This window comes from Chiloscyllium plagiosum, chromosome 13 (assembly GCF_004010195.1).
Source record: "Chiloscyllium plagiosum isolate BGI_BamShark_2017 chromosome 13, ASM401019v2, whole genome shotgun sequence".
NCBI lineage: Eukaryota > Metazoa > Chordata > Chondrichthyes > Orectolobiformes > Hemiscylliidae > Chiloscyllium > Chiloscyllium plagiosum.
This window is the reverse complement of record NC_057722.1, coordinates 63,467,073-63,487,619: the sequence shown is the minus strand read 5'-3', so window position 1 is coordinate 63,487,619 and position 20,547 is coordinate 63,467,073. Positions and strand designations below refer to the sequence as shown.

Below are 20,547 nucleotides of genomic sequence, written 5' to 3'. Positions count from 1 at the left end.
AGGAAGTCCCTGGGGCTAGGCCAGTAATGATTGCCTGTCCCTGATTATCCAGACAGCAGTAAGGAGTCAACCACACGGTTGTAGGTCCATAGTTATATGTAGACCAGACCAAAGAAGGACAGCAGATCTTCTTCCTTAAAAGGCATTAGTCTACCCGATGGGTTTTTATGACAGTGGTTACATGCTCACAATTAAACTAGCTTTTTTTCTTTCCATGGTTTGTTTCATTGATTTTAAACTGCACCATTTTCCTGCACTGGGAATTGACACCCATACATCCAGTGGGTGCTGGATTATCAAACCAGTGTCATCATCACTAGACCACTGCCTTAACAAAACAGCCAAACCACAAACTCATCCGCTTCCCATTCCTCTCCAGATAATCAATGGACCTGGGGTTTTCTGAATTTCTGAAATTTTTTTTATTTCAACAAGTACTGGAAAATAGGAATCTAGATCGTTTCTGCTTAAGTTACTGTCTACACTACAGGGCATTGGATCTTTTTAAGACTGACACATTTTCATTTATTAATTGATAATTTATAAAATAAAAAACTGTTCTGATGAAAGGAGTGGACAAAGTTAAAAATCACACAACACCCAGTTATAGTCCAACAAGTTTATTTGGAAGCACTAGCTTTCGAAGTGCTGCTCCTTCATCAGGTAACTAAAGGGGCAGGATCATCAGACACAGAATGCCATAAATTCTGTGTCTGATGATCCTGCTCCACAACTACCTATTATAGGAGCAGCGCTCAGAAGGCAATTACTCCCAAATAAACCTGTTGGACTATAACCAGGTGTTGTGTGATTTTTAACTTTGTCCACCCCAGTCCAACACTGGCACCTCCACATCCTGATGAAAGGTCACAGACCTAAGTAATGACACTGGCTCATTTGCTGCCTGACCTCCTGGGGATTGACACATTTTCTGATTTTAAAAGAAGACGTGCATTGGTATAACATTGTTCAGAATGTCAGAGTATCCAAAACACATTTATGGCCAATTAACCTTTCTGGTAATTATTGGTTCATGAAATGTAAGCATTGCTGGCCATTCCAGCATTTATTCCTCATCCCCAAAGGTCCTCGAGAAGATAGTGGTGAGCAGCTTCTTTGAAACACTGTGGACCATATGGTACATATTTGCAGCCACAGTACTCTTGGGCAAGGAAGTTCAAGGATTTTGACCTAATAACAATGAAAATAAAAGTGGTATAGTTCCAGTCAGGATGGCGTGTAGTTTGCCACAGAATCTGTAGATGGTGATGCCATGCATCTGTAGCCCTTGGGTCTCCAGGGTGTAGAGATGATGTGTTTGGAAGGTGATGACTGAAGAGTCATAATTTTTGCTGCAGTGCATCTTGAAGATGGTACAACCTGCTGCCACTCTGCATCCATGGTGGAGTCAGTGACTGTTTAAATGTATGAAATGGTGACAAAAATACCACAGGCTTAGGACTAATGCACTTCTACAGATTGATGTGGATTCGGGCTTTGGTTTCTGTGAATAGTCAGTGCTACCATTGCTTTGCCTTCTAAGATGCTAGGGCCAATCAAAGATAGTAGTGGAGGGTTGTGTATGAAATCTGAGGACATAGGGGAAGCATTTAATGAATATTTTTGGTCAGTATTCACATTGGAAAAGGGCAATATTAGTGAGAGTATGGAGATGCAGGTTACAAGATTAGATGGGATTGAGGTTGATAAAGAGGAGATTTTAGCAATTTTGGAAGATCTGAAAACAGATAAGACCCATGGGCCGAACGGAATTTATCCTCGGATTCTCTGGGAAGCCAGGGAGGAGAGTGCAGAGCCTTTGGCTTCGATCTTTATGTCATCGTTGTTGACAGGAGCAGTGCCAGAATACTGGAAGATAGCAAATTTTGTTCCATCGTTTAAGAAGAGGAGCTGGGACAACCCTGGTAATTATAGGTCAGTGAGCCTTACTTCAGTTGTGGGTAAGGTGTTGGAGATAGGATTTATAATCATCTGGGAAGGAATAATTTGATTAGGGATAGTCGACACGGTTTTGCGAAGGGTGGGTCGTGTCTCACTAACCTTATTGAGTTCTTTGAGAAGGTGACAAAACAGGTGGATGAAGGTAAAGCGGTTGATGTAGTGTATATGGACTTCAGTAAGGCATTTGATAAGGTTCCACATGGTAGGCTATTGCACAAAATAAGGAGTTTAGGGATTGAAGGTGATTCAAGCGGTTTGGATCAGAAATTGGCTAGTTGAAAGAAGACAGAGAGTGGTGGTTGATGGGAAATGTTCATCCTGGAGCTCAGTGACCAATGATGTGCCCCAAGGATCTGTTTTGGGGCCACTGTTGTTTGTCATTTTTATAAATTATCTGAATGTGGGCATAAAAGGATGGGTTGGTAATTCTGAGGTAGACACTAAGGTGGGAAGAGTTGTGGTTGTGCCAAATGATGTTGTGGGGTACAGAGGGGCACAGATAAGATACAGACTGGGCAGAGAAGTGGCAAATGGAGTTTATTACGGAAAAGTGTGAGGTAGTTCACTCCGGAAAGAGTAACAGGAACGCAGAGTACTGAACTAATGGTAAAACGCTTGGCAGTGTAAATGAACAGAGATCTCGGTGTCCAGGTGCATAAATCCCTGAAAATTGCCACCCAGGTTGATACGGGCTGTTAAAAAGGGATATGGCATGTTGGCGTTTATTGGTAGGGGGATTGAGTTTCGGAGCCACGAGGTCATGCTTCAGCTGTACAAGGCACTGGTAAGGCTGCACCTGGAGTATTGCATGCAGTTCTGGTCACTGCATTATAGGAAGGAGGTGGAAGTTTTGGAAAGGGTTCAGAAGAGATTTACGGATGTTGCCTGGTATGGAGGGAAGGTCTTACGAGGAAAGGCTGAGGGAACGGAGGCTGTTTTCATTAGAGAAGGTTGAGCAGTGTCTTAATCGAGGCATATAAGATAATCAGAGGGTTAGATAGGGTGGACAGTGAGAGCCTTTTTCCTCAGATGGTGAAGGCTAACACGAGGGGACATAGCTTTAAATTAAGGGGTGATAGATTTAGGACAGATATTAGGGGGTAGTTTCTTTACTCAGAGAGTAGTAGGGGCGTGGAACGCCCTGCCTGCAACAGTAGTAGACTCGCTGACGTTAAGGCCATTTAAATGGGCTTTGGACATACATATGGATAATAACGGAATGGTGCAGGTTAGATGGGCATCAGATTAATTTCACAAGTCGGCACAACATTGAGGGCCGAAGGGCCTGTACTATGCTGTAACATTCTCGGTTCAATAATTTAACAATCTTGGGGTTGGGAGCTTACTCAGTGGATAGGTACAATGAGACGGGAGGAAAGATTACAACTCGCCAAGCGCTGACAATACTGTTTGACAGGCCTGTCTCCACCAGCACTGTACCTGTGTTATACAGTGACAGAACTACCGGAAAACAGGACTATTTGCAAGAAACAGCACAAACAACAAGTGATAGACAGACTGAACAACACCACAACTAATGGATAAGGTCTGAGCTTTGCCTAGTCCTACACATCCAGTCATGAATAATGCAGAGAGGCGGCTCCAAGGGAGGCAGCTCCACAAATATCCCCATTCTTAACGATGGACAGCCTAGCACATCAGTGCAAAAGAAAAAGCTGAAGCATTTGAAATAATCTTCAGCCAGAAGTGCTGAGTCGATGAACCATCTCAGCCTCCTCCAGAGGTCTCCAACATCACAGACACTGGTCTTCAGTCAATTTGTTTCATTCCACTTGGTATCAGCAAACAACTGGAGGCACTGAATAATGCAAAGACTATTGGCCCTGACAATATTCCAGCAATTATCTCAAAGATGTGTGTTCCAGAACAAGTGGCATCTCTAGCCAAGTTGTTCCAGTAAAGATACATCACTGACATCTACCTGACAATGGAGAAAATTATGCAGGTGTGTTCTGTATACAACAAGTAGGACAAATCAAACTCAGCTAATTACCATCCCTTCAGTCTATTCTTAGTCATTAGTAAAGTGACAGAAGGTGTCATCAACAGTGCTATCAAGCACCACCTGCTCAGTGATGCCCAGTTTGGGTTCTGCCAGGGCTACTCAGCTCTTGACCTCATTACAGCCTTGGTACAAACGTGGACAAAAGAGCTGAATTCCGGAGATGAGGTCAGAGTCACAGTCCTTAACATCAAGGCCACAGTTGACTAAGCATGATATTGAGGGGCATTGATAAAATTGGAATCAATGGGAATCAGAGGGAAACTCTCTGCTGATAGGCAATGACAGGTTGCCTCAGTTTGAGGATATCTCAGTAGGCATTCCTCAGGGTAGTAACCTTGGTCCAACCATCTTCAGCATCTTCAATGACCTTCCTTCCAACAAATGGTCAGAAGTGGGGATGTTTGCTCACTGTACAATGTTCAGCAAGGAGTTGTGACTCCTTGGATACTGAAACAGTCCGTGCTGATATGCAGCATACCCTGGACAATATCTAAGCATGTGGCATTCAAATAAGACAAGTGCCAAGTAATGATAATCTGTGAAGAGAGAGATTTTGAACGTTGTCCCTTGGCATTCAATGGCATTACCATCACTGAGTACTCCACTTTGACCAATGGCTGAACTGGACTAGCTATTTAAATACAATAGCAACAACGCCAGCTCAGAGCCTAGGAGCATGTACCAAATCTCCTCACTCCCCAAACCACTGTTTAAAAGACACAATTCAGGAGTGTAATGGAATACTCCCTACTTTTCTGGATGAGTGCAGCTTCAATAACTTTCAAGAATGTTAGTGGAGGCAATGGCCTAGTTATATTATCGCTAGAATGGTGCTGGAGACCCAGGTAATGATCTGAGGACCTGGATTTGAATCCTGGAATAGCAGATGGTAGAATATGAACTCAATAAAAATTTGAAATTTAATATCTAACAATGAGCATGAAACCAATGCTAACTGTCAGTAAAAACCAATCTGGTTCACTAATGCCCTTTAGGGAAGGAACCTGCCATCCTTATCTGGTCAGGTCTGCACGTGACTCCAGGCCCACAGCAAAGTGGGTTACTCTTAACTGCCCTCTGGGCAATCAGGAATGGGTAATAAATGCTGGCCTACCCAGCAACACCCATGTCCTGTAAACGAATGAAAGAAAGCTCAACATCTTCCATGGCAAACAATCTCACTTGTTTAGCACCACCCCAACAAACATTCACTACCTCCACAACTGACACACAGAGGCAGCAAAGTGTACCATCTACAAGATGAACTGCAGAAATTCACCAAAATCCCTTACACTGCACCTCCGACACCCACAACCACCATTATCATAAAGAATTCATGGAAACACCATCTTTTGCAAGTTTCCTTCCAAGCCACTCATCCTCCTAATTTGGAAAAGTGTCACCAGTGCTTCAGTATTACGGAGTTAAAATCAAGTTGTGGGGCTGCCTACATCAAAAGGCTGCAGTGGCTCAAGGAGGCAGCTCACCACCACCTTCCCAAGGGGCTATTATGGATGGGCAATAAATGCTGGAACAGCCAGCGACACCCATATCCCATGAAGGAACTTTAAAAAGCCTGTCCCCATCAGGGCTACACCCTAATGTTATACAATGATAGGCCTGTTCCCACCAATACTGTAACCCAACAATATACAGTGACAATAGATCTGTCTCACCAGTACTGTACACTGTGTTAAACAGAGAAAAACATATCCTCAACAGTACTGTGTTAGTGTACACAGTGACGGAGCTGTTCCCATCAGTTGTGTACCTCATCGTTATACAGTGAAGGCTAAACCCAACAGTACTGTACCCCAATGTCAGGCAATGATGGATCTAAACTCATTAGTATCGTATGCATGTTATACAGTGACAGACCTGTCCTCAGCAGTACCATATCCCAATGTTACATAGTAACAGACCTGTCCCCACTGGTACTGCACCCCAGTGTGATACAGTGACAAGAGACCTGTTCCCACCAGTATCCTGATGTTTGCAATTTGAAATGTTCGCTGCATTATACAAACTTCAAAGTACAGAATGTAGAATTCGCTTGCTGATGTTTTTCACTATTCAATGGACACATTTTGAGAATGTCACCCCACTCCCCAAGACACATTATTCAAATATCTGCAAAGCATTGTCCCTGAATGAAACTAGTAATGTCTAGAAATTGCCACTTTCCATTGAGTACACGTAAGTCATGCATGTAAAGAATGGGTCTGCTACATCTGTCCATCTGCCTGTCTATTGTTCACATGCAGGGAGTGCAACAGTTCACTGGACAGCTTGCTCCTTGCGCATTAATAGAATCTCTACTGCACAGGCATATCAGCACCTTTGGGTAATATCTGAAGTCTTTGGGTTTTTCTAGATCTAATGTTGATCTGTGGCATGTAAATAAAACGTTCTTAAGTCACAAGGCAAACACTGAGATATGGATAGGATTAAAGGAGGGAGGTATCAATATAGCGAACAAGGTAAGAGATAGTGCCACAGACAAAAAAACAGTGAGAAAGTGACTAGACTGAGAGACAGAGGCTAAAGAATTCGGAGAGGAAAAGAAAAAAAAATTAGTTTCAAAGACAAAACAGACAGGAACAAGAGACTGAATTTGAGGCAACCACAGTAAGAGACATTAACAGTAAAAGGCACAGAAAGACCGTAGCAGAAACAAAGAGAAACAGAGGAGATACAGCACAAGTGTTAAAAGCATTAAAAAGTCAGGTAAAAACACATCGAGATGAGCATTTGATGTAAATTAAAACAAAAGAATAGTAAAAATTGGAAACATCGCCCAGGAACAAAGGTGTTGTCATTAGATTTCCACATGGTGTCATTGTTGGTGAGTCAAAAATTCACAGAGCCACAGTTCAGTACAACTAATACAGAGCAGTACATATGAAGACAGCCCCCATTCTCCTGTCTCATCCAGCACTCCATCATTTCCTCATTTCACTTTCCCTCCCTCACTTTTTCCCTCCTGCCTTGTCCTCCCTGCTCAACTCTCAATTACACTGCAGCTCAGTGTGAGGATGTGTGTTAGTTGGAACTGTTGTCACAGACTGTAACATGCAACTAAAATAAGCAGAGACCTTGGGTCCACAATGCACAGCACCATTGTGGTTAACAAAGCACTCTGAGCTGTCTAACACTTGGCATAAGCTGTGCCTCAGTAATTAACATGCTTGCCTATGAGTCAGGAGGTTGTGGGTTCAAGTCCCACTACTGAGACTGCCCAGTACTGAGGGAGCTCTGGACTGCTGTGTTACAGATTAGATGTTAAATTGAATGCCAATATGCCCTCAGAGGTCGATGTGAAGATCCCAGAGGCAATATTTTAAGAGGTGTAGCATGGCAATATTTCTCCCTGTTGTGCTGAGCAAATAACAATCAGCACTAAACTGAGATTACCTGGTCACTGTCATATTGTTGTTTGTAGGATCTTACTGTGTGCAACTTTGCTGCCAGGTTTTTCACATTACAACAGTGGATATATTTCCAAAGTATGTCATTGATTGTAAAAGGTGATGAAAGGCAATATATACACCTAAGTCCTTCAAGGATGAGGTTACAGGTGCAATTAGTGGAAATTCACCTCAAATATTAAAAACAGAACTGAACTCATTCAGGTACATATGATGTGTAGGGGAGTAATGGTATTAGCCTTTCAGCTTCCACCCATGGACTCATTCAAAACAATGGCCCAGGGATCTGGTTCAAATTGTATATTCCCATCCTTGTCTTCAATTTCCTCTATGGCGTTGACTCTATCGCTGCAACTCCCTGCAGCCCTACAGGCCTACTTACAGGAGTCCAATTCTGGCCTTTTAGGCACTCCTTTTTTAAGCATTTCACAATTAGTTGCTGTGCTTTTAGCTCCTTGAGCCCCAAGCCTTCCTAAACTTCTCCACCTCCTTCTACTCCATCAAGATTCCACGAAAACCAATTTCTTTGAACAACTCTGTCACCACCTATTCTTTACCCTTTCCCATGGAGCACCTTGAGCTTTTTTAAAAAATGTTGTTAAAGATGCTTTCCAACTGCAAGTTGCTGCTGTTGTCAGCTGCAACAAGGCTGAATAGGATAGGCTCAACAGATCTGCTAATCTTTGTTCTGTCAATCATTTTAGTATTTCATAACAGGGAGAAAATAATAGAATGGAATCACAGAATGGTTAAAACACAGAAGCAGCTAATTTGGCCCAATTATTGATTGATTGATTAATTTATTGTTGCCACACCTACCAAGATAGAGGGAAGTGTCGTTTTGTGTGCTTTATAGGCAAATCGTATCATACAAAGTGCATCAGGGTAGCAGAACAGACTGCGGAATATAGCGTTACAGCCGCAGAGAAGATGCAGAGAGAGAGAGAGAAATCAGACTTAATAGAGGTCCACTGTTCTTGAATCTGTTCATACAGGTGTTCAAACTTTTATGTCTTCTGCCCAATGGAAGAAGGTGGAAGAACATATCTGGGGTGGGAGGGGTCTTTACCAGAAACCTGCAAATTCTCTCTCTTCAAATCTTAACATTTTTCCAAAGGCATGATTGAATCTTTATCCATCATGCTCTCAGACAGTGCACTCCAGACCTTAACGATTTTGTACACAGTGAGTAGTTATCTTGTGTCACCTTTGGGTCTTTAGATAGTCATTTTACTTTGGGTAACTCTGGTTCTCAACCATTTCACAAGAACACTTGTGCTCTATCTACTCTGTCCAAAACCCTCATGATTTCAACCGTACGAACAAATATGCTCTCAAATGTCTTCTCCAAGGAAAACAACTCCAAACTGTGCAGTCCATGTAACTAAAGGTTCACATTTGTTCCTCATAAATCTTTTCTGCATCCTCTCTCAAGCCTTGACATCTTCTACAATGCGATGGCCAGAAGTGGACATAATACTCTAGTTGAGATTGAATCTGCTTCTTTCTATAGGACTTTGTTGAAACCTGTTTCTGTCTCAAAACTGCTACTACTGATTTTAAACTGTATTAATATCATAGAATCATAGATACCCCTACTGTGTGAAAAGAGGCCGATCAACGCAGCGAGTCCATCCCAATCCTCCCAAAGAGCATCCTACCCAAATCCAGACCCGCTCTCCTCTAATCCTATAACCCCACATTTACCATGGCTAACCCACTTAGTCTACACATCCCTGCACACTACAGACAATTTATCATGGCCAATTCAGCCAACCTACACAGTGGGAGGAAACTGGAGCACCCAGACAAATCCCTTGCAGACAGGAGTCAAGTCCATCAAGTCCACCCTCCGGCTCTACTCCTGGTAGAGTATAATATGGACAATGTGACTTATAAACAGGGGGTGGTTAAAATTTGCAGGGAGAATTTCTGGTTGATAAAGGAACATACACTGTTTCTTCTTCTGCACATGCTGCCTGATCCATTCAGTGTTTGGGCAGTTCACTTTGAATTTCAGATTTCCACTTTTGCATCATTTTGTTGATGTTGAGGAAGACAGTTGTGATGTCACTGGACTAGCAGTCCAGAGATTCCTGAAGAAGGGCTTATGCCTGAAACGTCGATTCTCCTGCTCCTTGGATGCTGCCTGGCCTGCTGCACTTTTCCAGCAACACATTTTTCAGCTAGCAATCCAGAGGCCCAGGTTAAATCTCTGAAGATGTGGGTTCAAATCCCAGCACAGCAGCTGGTGGAGTTTAAATTTAATGAGTAAAATATGGAATATAAAGCTAGTGCTTGTGAGGGTGACATGATACTGGCAACAATTTCTGTAACAGCCCGTCTGATTGACTAATGACCCTTAGGAAAGGAAAACTGACGTCCTTAACATGTTTGACCTACATGTGACTCCAGAACTACAGCAGGATATGGATGACTCTTAACTTCCCTCTGAAATGGCCCAACAAGCCATTCCAGTCAAGGTCATTCAGGAATGGGCAACAAATGCTGACATTGCCAGTAATGCCCATATTCTATGAAAGAATACAGTTTTAAAAATGTTAAAAAGATTAAAACTTTTATCACAAATTCTGTGTTGGTTTTGAAGTCAATGATTGATATACCAAATTAAATCTGATTAGTTGACAGAAACTAGAAACCAATCTACAGTATCTCTGCTTCCTGATCCGAAATGGAGCAAACCTGCACTGAGAACAGGATGGGTCCCATCCTGTCACTAACCAGATGTTAAAATCAATTATAGAGAAATGCAGACCTGAAACCAGAGGAAAGGAGCAATTACAAAACTAAACAAACCTCAAATAGGAAAGCGAGTGCTTCCTGTGTACAATAGGATTTTATCACTCAGGGCAAGGATAGGTCTGCACCATGACAATTGGGTTTTGACTCTCTTGTGCCAGTCATGGGACTATTGTCAAATGTTTATTAGAATCACAAAATATTTCAGCAAACAAACAAGTCTATGCTGGCATTAATCTCACCACTGCAGTCCTTATAGTCTAACACCTCACCCAGTCATTCTGTTACTCCCTATAGTCTCTGTTAACATTCTACCCAGTCTTATCCCTGTTTCTTGCTTGCTTTCCAAATCCTTCAATATTTTATTCAGGCAAATCTCTCTGCTCCGCTCACTTCTCAGAAGCTGATATCCAACCTTCACTCCACCACACCACCAACCCCAAAACTCCCTTACTAATTCCCCATAGATTTTAATATCCTTCCCAGTTTAATATCCCTCCCTGCTCACTCTCCATACCTTTCTTATGACCTTTAATATACCACCTGGAATTATCCCTCACCCTTCCATTCCCCACATAACCAATACATTTTCTATTGTCTTATTCTACTCACTATACATAACTTTCAATAGTTTAGATCAGAGTGGTGCTGGAAAAACACAGCAGGTCAGGCAGCATCTGAGGAGCAGGAAAATTGACATTTCGGGCAAAAGCCCTTCATCAGGACTTTTAATGCCCTGCTCTGTCTACTCACACTCTCCTACTTGTGCCCCATAACAATCAACATTCCATCCAATATAATCAAACACCCCCACTTCAGAACTTGAAAATATGATACAACGTGTCAGCCTAATGCACTCAGTTCATCAGCTATGTTGCCCAGGAATATTAAACGCAGTGTATTGGAGTCGCAGGTAGACTGGGTGGTGAAGAAAGCATTTGGTATGCTTGCCTTCATTGGTCAGTGCATTGAGTGTAGAGATTGGGAGGTCATATTGCAGCTGTACAAGACATTGGTTAGGCTACTTTTAGAATACCACTCCGCATTCTGGTCTCCCTGTTATAGGAAAGATATTGTCAAACTTGGAAGGGTTCAGAAAAAGAGTTACAAGGGTGCTGCCAGAATTGGAGGGTTTAAGCTATATGGAGAGGCTGAATAGTATGGGGCTAGTTTCCCTGCATCTTTGGAGGCTGAGGGGCGACCTTACAGAGGCTTATAAAATCATGAGGGGCATGGATAGGTTGAAAACCAAGGTCTTTTTCCCAGGGTAGGGAAGTCCAAAACTAAACAGCAAAGGCTTAAGGTGAGAGGAAAGGATTTAAAAGGGTCGTGAAGGGCAACATTTTTAGAGGGTGGTGCAAGTATGGAGCAAGCTGCCAGAGGAAGTAGTGGAGGCGGATACAAGTACAACATTTAAAAGCCTTCTGGATGGGTACATGAATAGGGAAGGGTTTGGAGGCATATGGGCCAAATGCTGACAAATGGGACTCATTCAGTTTAGAATATCTGGTCAGCTTGGACAAGTTGGATCAAGAAGTTTGTTTCCATACTATATGTCTCTATAACTTTATGACTATGACTATAACAACAAACATGGATCACAGAAGCATTACTCTCATGTTCAAATCTATGATTCACAATTCACTCTGATTGAAAATGAGCCTCCTGATGGACCAGCCTCTCTCTCTGTTCTTGGAACTGCAATGTAATCACCACGACACCATCACGCTCAACACAAAAAACATTGACTGGCTTTTTGCAGGACATATAACAAACACCAAGTCAGTCACTAATCACTAACTTAACATTAGGGTGAAGTGACCATTAGTTCAAAGAAACTCATAACCAAACAAGAATCATTTTACAGCCAAAGTTATAATACTTTATCATTGCTAACTGATACAATCATTGATAACACCTCAGAGAGTAAAGGATCCCTAACCAATTCAAAAAGATTGGCATCTCTATAATGCTGCCCACATAAAATCATAGTCACAGAGACGTACAGCACAGAAACAGACTCTTCGGTCCAACTCGTCCATGCCGACCAGATATCCCAACCCAATCTAGTCCCACCTGCCAGCACCCGGCCCCATCCCTTTCTATTCATATACCCATCCAGATGCCTTTTAAATGTTGTAACTGTACCAGCCTCCATCACTTCCTCTGGCAGCTCATTCCATACACGCACAACCCCCTGCATGAAAAGGTTGTCTCTTAGGTTCCTTTTAAATTTTTCCCTTCTCACCCTAAACCTTTTCCCTCTAGCTCTGCCCCGCCCCACTCCCCCCCCCTTTGTACAGCTTGCATGGTTCTGGAGTGCTAGTGACATGAACAAGGCCAGCATTTATTGCCATTTTTTTTAAATCTTTCAAGGGACATAAGCATCATTGACAGGATCAGCATTTGTTGAACATCCCTAATTGGTTTTGAAATGAGGCCTATTAAGCCATGTCTGAAGGCAGTTAAAGTGGATTACCTGTCTAGCTGAACTCAGCTATACCTCTTTCTTGAATTGCCGCAGTCCTCATTTCTCACTAACAGCACTTATCAAAGATTCGTTCCTTTTTTTCCATGGGATGTGGGTACTGCAGGCTGGGCCAGCATTTATTTGAATTCCTAATTGGTTGGAGCACATTTAAGAACCAACTACACAGCTGGATGTGGAATCACAGTTCAGACCAGGAAAGGATGGCAGATTTCAATCCCTAAAGGACATGAGTGAACCAGGAGGGTTTTTCAACAATTGCTGTTAGGCTTGCTTTTTTAATTCTAGATTTTTTAGCAAATTCAAATTTTACCATTTGTCACGGTCGGGTTCAAACCCCTGTGCTGCCCCCAAAACATTAGCCTTGTCACTCCACTCGAGAATAACTAACTACTTTGGATCTGGATGTAGATAGAGGTCAAAGTGATTTCTCTTTGCTCAAGAATGTCACTGAGCTTTTTTTTTTCATTAATAACAATCCAACAGCTTTCACATCATCTTAGCCCTGCCACCAGCTCACAAATTAAAATCAGATTTACAAAATTGAATTCCACAATTTGCCATACTGGGATACGAACTCTTGACCTTTAGCTGCACAACATACCAGTACATGCTGCAACTAAGGCAGTATTGACACCAGCTACTTCCTAAAGCTCAGAGGTTCTGGGTCTGAGTAAAAAGAAGAATGCACATTTCTAAAGCAGCTTTCATGACTTCAGACTGCCCCAAAGCATTTTGAAGGCACCTGCCAAAGCACTAGCACAGCTATAATATAGGAGGGCAGTGCAGGTAATATACCTACTGTTCATCAGTGCCTCTTCGAGTTGTGACCAACTTGATCAATCACACCGCGTGACCATGTTAAAAATGCAGGAGGCAGCCTGCCCCAGATCTAAGCTGCAGCCTCCAATCCTCCACATACACACACAGGACTGCACATTAAAACTACAGGGTTTTTGATTCAGCGCCAGAGACCAGTAGATTCCAGAAGCTGCCTGTCATACGTCTCCGGTCAGCTCCGCACCACAAATTTTCCAGACAGCAATTCCCATCGGAACTCCCCACTTGCTGCTCAATCGGCCAAAACCATTCCTGCTACACACGCCCTATGGATAACATGCACTTAATTAAAGGACATTTCTTTAAAAAGTTTTTTTTTGAGAGTTATGTTTATCCCAAAATTGTGGAAGGTGCTAAATCAATATTTATTTTCTCACCAAGGACAAATATGTCAGTACTTAGAACTGAAGCAGTTTCATATGGCAGGCAGCATGCACTCCACAGGGTTAGATACAGACTGAAGGTCCCTCTGCTCTTTTGAACTGAAAGCAAAACTTTCTCTACACTGTCCACACCAAACACTCCCAGCACTAGGACAGCATGAGGTTAGTTACAGAGAAAAGCTCTCTGCACACTGAACACAGATGAGAAAATGGTGTTGCTCTCTATCTGAGGAGTCACGAATGGTTCTGAACATTGTGAAATCATCAGTAAAACATTCCTACTTCTGACCTTAAAGTGCAGGGAAGATCATTAATAAAGCAGTTCAAGATGGTTACATTTAGAACACTGAGCAAGGAAACTCCTGCACCAATGTCATGATGCCAAGATGAACAGTCCGCCAACAACTATCATAATCCACCCTTATAATAGTTACGACTTTAACCAGTGAAGACATTTTCCTGATCTCTATTGATTTCAATTTGGCTGGAGTCCCTTGAACCTACACTCCATCAAATGCTAATATACTGCCAAAGGCAGTAATTTTTCTCTCCCCACTTGAGTTTAGGTATTTGACCAGGACTGTCATAAGATCAAGAGTTGTCTGGCCCTGGAAGAATCCAGAATGCAAAACCAGCTAAAAGTACCCAGAAATAGTAAAGTCTGGAGGCATTAATGAGGATGTTAGCAACAGATCAATTGAGACTTCAGCGATATTATAGAGGTGCATATAGGCAGTTGTAACATTGGCACTGGTATGAAGATTGGATTACATTAGATTAGATTACATTACAGTGTGGAAACAGGCCCTTCGGCCCAACAAGTCCACACCGACCCGCCGAAGCGAAACCCACCCATACTCCTACATTTACCCCTTACCTAACACTACGGGCAATTTAGTATGGCCAATTCACCTGACACTGCACATCTTTGGACTGTGGGAGGAAACCGGAGCACCCGGAGGAAACCCACGCAGACACGGGGAGAACGCCTGAGGCGGGAATTGAACGCGGGTCTCTAGCGCTGTGAGGTAGCAGTGCTAACCACTGTGCCACCCACTAAGATGTAGACAGCCTGATAATTTTGACAGAATGGTGGATTCAAGAGAGTTGGTGGCAAAGATAGAGCTGAGTGGCTTCAACACAGTTGTGGATCCTGGCATTCTGTTTTCTGATGATGTCACTGAGGGGCAACAGATGAATGACAAATAGGGGCCAAGGAGGATGCAAGGGACATTCCAAACGTAATGGTGCAGGAGCAGGACAGGATGCCATGCCTGTGATTATTCGGCTATAGATTGAAAGAAATGGAACCAGGTGAGTGCAGTTCCACCCAGCTGGAAGAGGATGGTGCAGTCAATTGTTGCAAAGCCTGCAGACCAGTCTTCAAGAGCATGAAGAAATAATTTATTTTTGTCATAGTCACAAAGGATGTCAATTGTGACTTTGATAAAATACAAAATAACATTCCCTCCACACCATCGCAATAATCACTCCCAGTGCAGGTACAGCATGGGGTTAGGTACATAGTAAAGCTTCCTCTACATTGTTCCATAAAACAAATAGGCTCCCTTACAGAGAACTCAGTTCCCACTGAGGGGCTGGAGACTGATCATCTGAGTGAGTGACCAATGTGCTACCAAGCAGATCCCAATGCCACCTCATTGTTATACAGGTGACATGTTAGCTCACTTGAATTTAAGCGAACATATGAGCTGAGTCTTTGATATTTTGTTAATAATACTGCAAAATAATATTTCTGCTTTTCCTACCAAATTCAGTTTTGGTTTCAAATCCCACATCAGGATGTGGGCACACAACCTGTAGATAACTTTTTGTTAGCTCTGTATTCAGTTATTTATTTTCTTCCTGGTTATACTTCCCAACTTACAGCCATGGAAAATTAGAGCTAATCCACACTCTGCTGCCCCTTCTGTCACTCACATCAAATTCTCTTCCCCTGTCAGCTCAATGCTTGTTGACTGACATTGGTTTAAAATTTTCATCCCTCTGTTCAAATCTTCACAAGGTCTTGCCCCATCTTATCCATTATATCCACTACACACAATGCTCCAAGATGTGCATTTCTTCTCTTATCATCCATCACACATCCCCAATTTTAATCATTCAAATTACTGGCCATGTCATCAGCTGTTTAGAAAGCAAACTCCTACAATTCCTAACCGACACCACTCTTCCTCACGCCCTCCTCTAGACACACCGTAAAAGCTCATCTCTAACAAAGCCTTTGGTCACCTGTTCCAATATCCTGAGAATGAGGTCAGTGCCAAATACTACTAGATGATGCTCCTGTGAAGTACATTGAAATGTTTTATAGTCAATTAAGCATGCTAAATAAATCCAAGTTGTTGAGGATATATTCTCTCAACTCATTCCCTCTGCACAGGCTAGTATTATGCCATGATGACACAACAACTAGCAAATACTGTGACAAACCTGCCCCCACTAGTACTGCACCCTCAAGAAATACTTATCCCCACTAGTACTGTACCCCAGTGTTGTACAGCACTGACCTGTTTCCACTTTAGATTAGATTAGATTAGATTACTTACAGTGTGGAAACAGGCCCTTCGGCCCAATTAGTCCACACCGATCCGCCGAAGTGCAACCCACCCATACCCCTACATTTACCCCTTACCTAACACTACGGGGCAATTTAGCATGGCCAATTGACCTGACCTGCACATCTTTGGACTGTGGGAGGAAACTGGAGCACCCGGAGGAAACCCATGCAGACATGGGGAGAATGTGCAAACTCCACACAGTCAGTCGCCTGAGGCTGGAATTGAACCCGGGTCTCTGGCGCTGCACTTTTCCAGCAACACATTTTCAGCTTATACAGTGACAGACCTGTCCCCATCAGTACAGTGCTGAAAAATGTGTTGCTGGAAAAGCGCAGGTCAGGCAGCATCTAAGGAGCAGGAGAATCGACATTTCAGGCATAAGCCCTTCTTCCTGAAGAAGGGCTTATGCCCAAAACATCGATTCTCCTGCTCCTTCGATGCTGCCTGACCTGCTGCGCTTTTCCAGCAACACATTTTTCAGCTCTGATCTCCAGCATCTGCAGTCCTCACTTTCTCCCATCAGTACTTTACCTCAGTGTTATACAGCAACAGACTTGTACCCACCACCATACACCAGAATTACAGTGACAGACTTGTTTTAACAGTACTGTACCCATGTTACAGTGACAGACCTATACCCACCACTGTACCCCAGTGTTATACAATAACAGAGCAGTCCTCCCAGTATTGTACCCACCATTATAACAGACCTGTCCCACCAGTACAGTATCCCAGTGCCATACAGTGACAGACCTGTCTCCACCAATAATGTACTCGTGTTATACAGTGACATACCTGTCCCCACCAGTACTATGCACCAGCGTTATACAATGACAAACCACCAAAGTACTCCTGCATTATACAGAGTTAGATTTGTCCCCACCAGCATCCCAGTGTTCCTCGATGACAGAAATAGACTTGTGTCTATCAGTACTGCATAATGTGTTACATTCATTCAACGCTGAGTTTGACAGACAAATGAAGCAAATGTTATGGGGTGCTGACAGTAAACTAGAATTGAAACCAAAACCAGGTCAGCCATGATCTTATTGAATGCTGAAGTAGGTTCAAAGGATCCAATCCTGTTCCTAAATGCTATGTTCCTATGGGTTGGTTGAGCATCCACAGTACAAGCGAACAATGTAACATTTTTTCACTCACTCACTGGGATACAAATGGGGATTGGAAGTGAAATTTTAAGCACTGACAGAAATATTGGAAATACAATTGAAACTGCAGAGATGTGCCAAGGCCATAAAACCTCGAAATTGGAGCGTGCAGCAGTTGAGTAGTGTCTGCATAACGGCCAGGGACAGGTTAATGGCTGCACCCCATGTGACACACATGATCAGAGACGCCTGATGGACCACGAAACTGTCTTATTTATTTCTTCTGTCCGCCTAAAGGGGCTTTAGCTTTCTACATTTGAAAGTGCAATCCAAGTTGTTTCACTTCCAGATGGTTACTCTCGCAGCCTGGCTTCATCATCCCTACCTTCTTACTATCCTCTGAGATCTCGACAGTTCCCAAATTCTCCGGCACAATCCCAAGTTCCACTACTCCACCAAGAGTGTCTGTACCTTCAGCTGCCTGGGCCCCGAGCATTAGAATTCTTTCCCTGCTCTCTGCGCCTCCCTTTCTTTAAGATGCTCCTAACCAGCTCGCACCTTCCCCACCCCTCAACAAATAAAAATCTCTGGCTGGGTGGATATTAAAATCTGTTTGCTAACGCTCACGCCAAGTGCCTTTGGATGTTTTGCAGTTAAAGGGCTATACAAATGCATCGTTGTTGCATTTTCTCAATCCGAATGTCTCAATAAACTGCGGTTTCCACCTTACTGTGGAGTGACAATGTCAAATTTCAACACCTACTCAATGCCTGGAGCTGTCACAGAGACATCTCCTCCTCCTCCAGGCCTCAGCTGCTGGAGCAGCTTTTCTCCAAACTCCTGACAGCAGGAATGGGATTCCCTAATCCCTAGAAACGCCACCTCTCCCCAGGAAGCCAAGCTTAGGCCGTGGGGAATTTTCTGTCCCATTAAAAATATATTAAACTTTCAGCAACAACAAAAAGCTCAAAACAAAGAGGTTCCGCCATTTTCCCGGCCTGATTTTGGGGGAGTCGGGGTTGGCGAGAAGCCCGGAGCCGGAATTTCACCCCCTGCCTAGCCGGACTCCGGCCCCTGGCGGATTTTCAGGGGAGGAAGAGGAGAAGGGATTCTGGTTCCCGGTACAGATTGAACACGGAAGGGCAAGGCCACGGGAAATGCCCCAGCAGCCCAGGTGGGAGCATCTTTCCCCCGGGTTAAATTCAGGGCAGAAAGGGGGGGGGGGGAGGAGAGAGAGGCCTCGGAGGGGCAATTCTCCTCCTGCGTAAACGAAGCCTGTTCCCAGACATTGGCAATAAACGTAATTCCGGGGCCTTTAGAGATCATCTCCCATCCCAGACTCCAAGAATAAACCCAGCCCCGGGTCACTGAGCAGCCAAAGGGCCAAATTCCAACCCTCGGAAACAAGCACCGAAGCCCTGTCCCGGGGAGCTGCAGCTAACACCGATGCTTCCCCCCACCCACGTCAGTCCCCCTTGGACAATGTTCTCTCCCCTTCATCCCCAGCCTCACCCGAAGTCCTGGTCCATGGATTTGAAGAAGAATTTGTAGTTGGGTTTGTTGAGAACATGTTTGAAGTCGGCCAGAGTGACCCTGTCCGCTGGCAGAGGCAGTTTCACCAGGTACGGGGTCTCCTGCTCATCGATGTGGTAAATGATCTTGGTCTCCCCCATGACCGGCTCCAGGAGGCCGGCGGAGCCCTGGCTCCGACCCTCGCGGTTGTCCGACAGGCCCACACTCTCCGAGCCGGCCGCCTGACTCCTGTGCTACAGCAGCCGTCTGGATGGCTCCTTTCTGCCGCCAGCAACTTTGTATCCTTCCCGCTGACTGTATCGCCTTTCACCCGGCTGATACTTTGTATCCTTCCCGCTGATTGTTCCCTCTCCCCCGGCTGATACTTTGTATCCTTCCCGCTGATTGTTCCCTCTCCCCCGGCTGATACTTTGTATCCTTCCCGTTGATTGTTCCCTTTTCCCTGGCCGATACTTTGTATCTTCTGCCTCTCTCTCTCTGACCTCCACCCCCACGGTCTTCCCTCCCGGCCCCGATCCCACACAGGCCGGTCGGAGCACGGGAGGCTGAGCTGAGCTGAGCTTCGATCCGATCCGCCCAGCACTGACAGCGGCCACACAAACCCCAATCAGACGGGGAGGGGAGCGGCCGCCCCGTCACAGCGCCAGTGCCATCAATCCCCGGCACAGCCCAGCCCAGCCATGGCCGGCAGGCTGACAGCTGGCAAACAACCCCTCACCCCACCACCACAACCCACTTTCACTCAGACCGCTGGAGTGCCATGGGAGGAGGGTGATAGTGAACTCAGTTGGGGGTAAGTCAGGGCACAATGCCACCCCCCTTGGGGCAAATGATTTATTAGGCAGCTGTTCTGAAACTGGCATTGTGCAGCAATAGAACTTGGCATGCTAAGAGTGGAAATGCAGAAGATGTCATAGCGCACATTAGACACAGGCAGAGCCCAGTATACAGTTAAATTAGTAAATGCTCAGGTACTATTCTAGAACTGGACAATATTCAGACTTGAGCTGATAAGTGGCAAGTAACATTCACATGACACAAATGCCAGCCAATGAACATCTCAACAGAAAAGAATATCACCATCTCCCTTTGAGATTGTACAGCATGACCATCACTGAATGTCCCATGATCAATATTCTAGAGAAAGTTCACCATTGACCAGAAACTCAACTGCACCTGCAAAATAAATACTGTGGCTACAAGCAGGTCAGAGGCTAGGAATTCTATGGCAATTAACTTATTTGCTGAGTCCTCAGCCTACCCACCCTTCAAGGCATGTGCCAGAAATGTGAAGGAATAGTGCCCACCATAAAACTAAAAAAAAGAGTAGGCTGTTCAGCCCCTCGAGCTGCTCCACCATAAGCTGATCTGACAATATTCCTCATGACCACTTTCCTGCATTTAACCATAACCTCTGATTTTCCTATCTGGATGAT

The 20,547-nt window shown here is 44.1% G+C and overlaps 1 protein-coding gene across 1 annotated transcript in view; it reads right to left on the bottom strand.

Moving 5' to 3' along the window:
- The window catches only part of LOC122556138 (segment polarity protein dishevelled homolog DVL-3), a 122,191-nt gene extending 102,407 nt beyond the window's left edge, over nucleotides 1–19,784 (bottom strand). The window contains exon 1 of the mRNA XM_043702621.1: nucleotides 19,091–19,784. Coding sequence (XP_043558556.1) covers nucleotides 19,091–19,251 — 161 coding nt within the window. The 5' untranslated portion in view covers nucleotides 19,252–19,784. The remainder of the gene's footprint in view (nucleotides 1–19,090) is intronic.
- Between the last annotated feature and the right edge of the window lie 763 nt (nucleotides 19,785–20,547).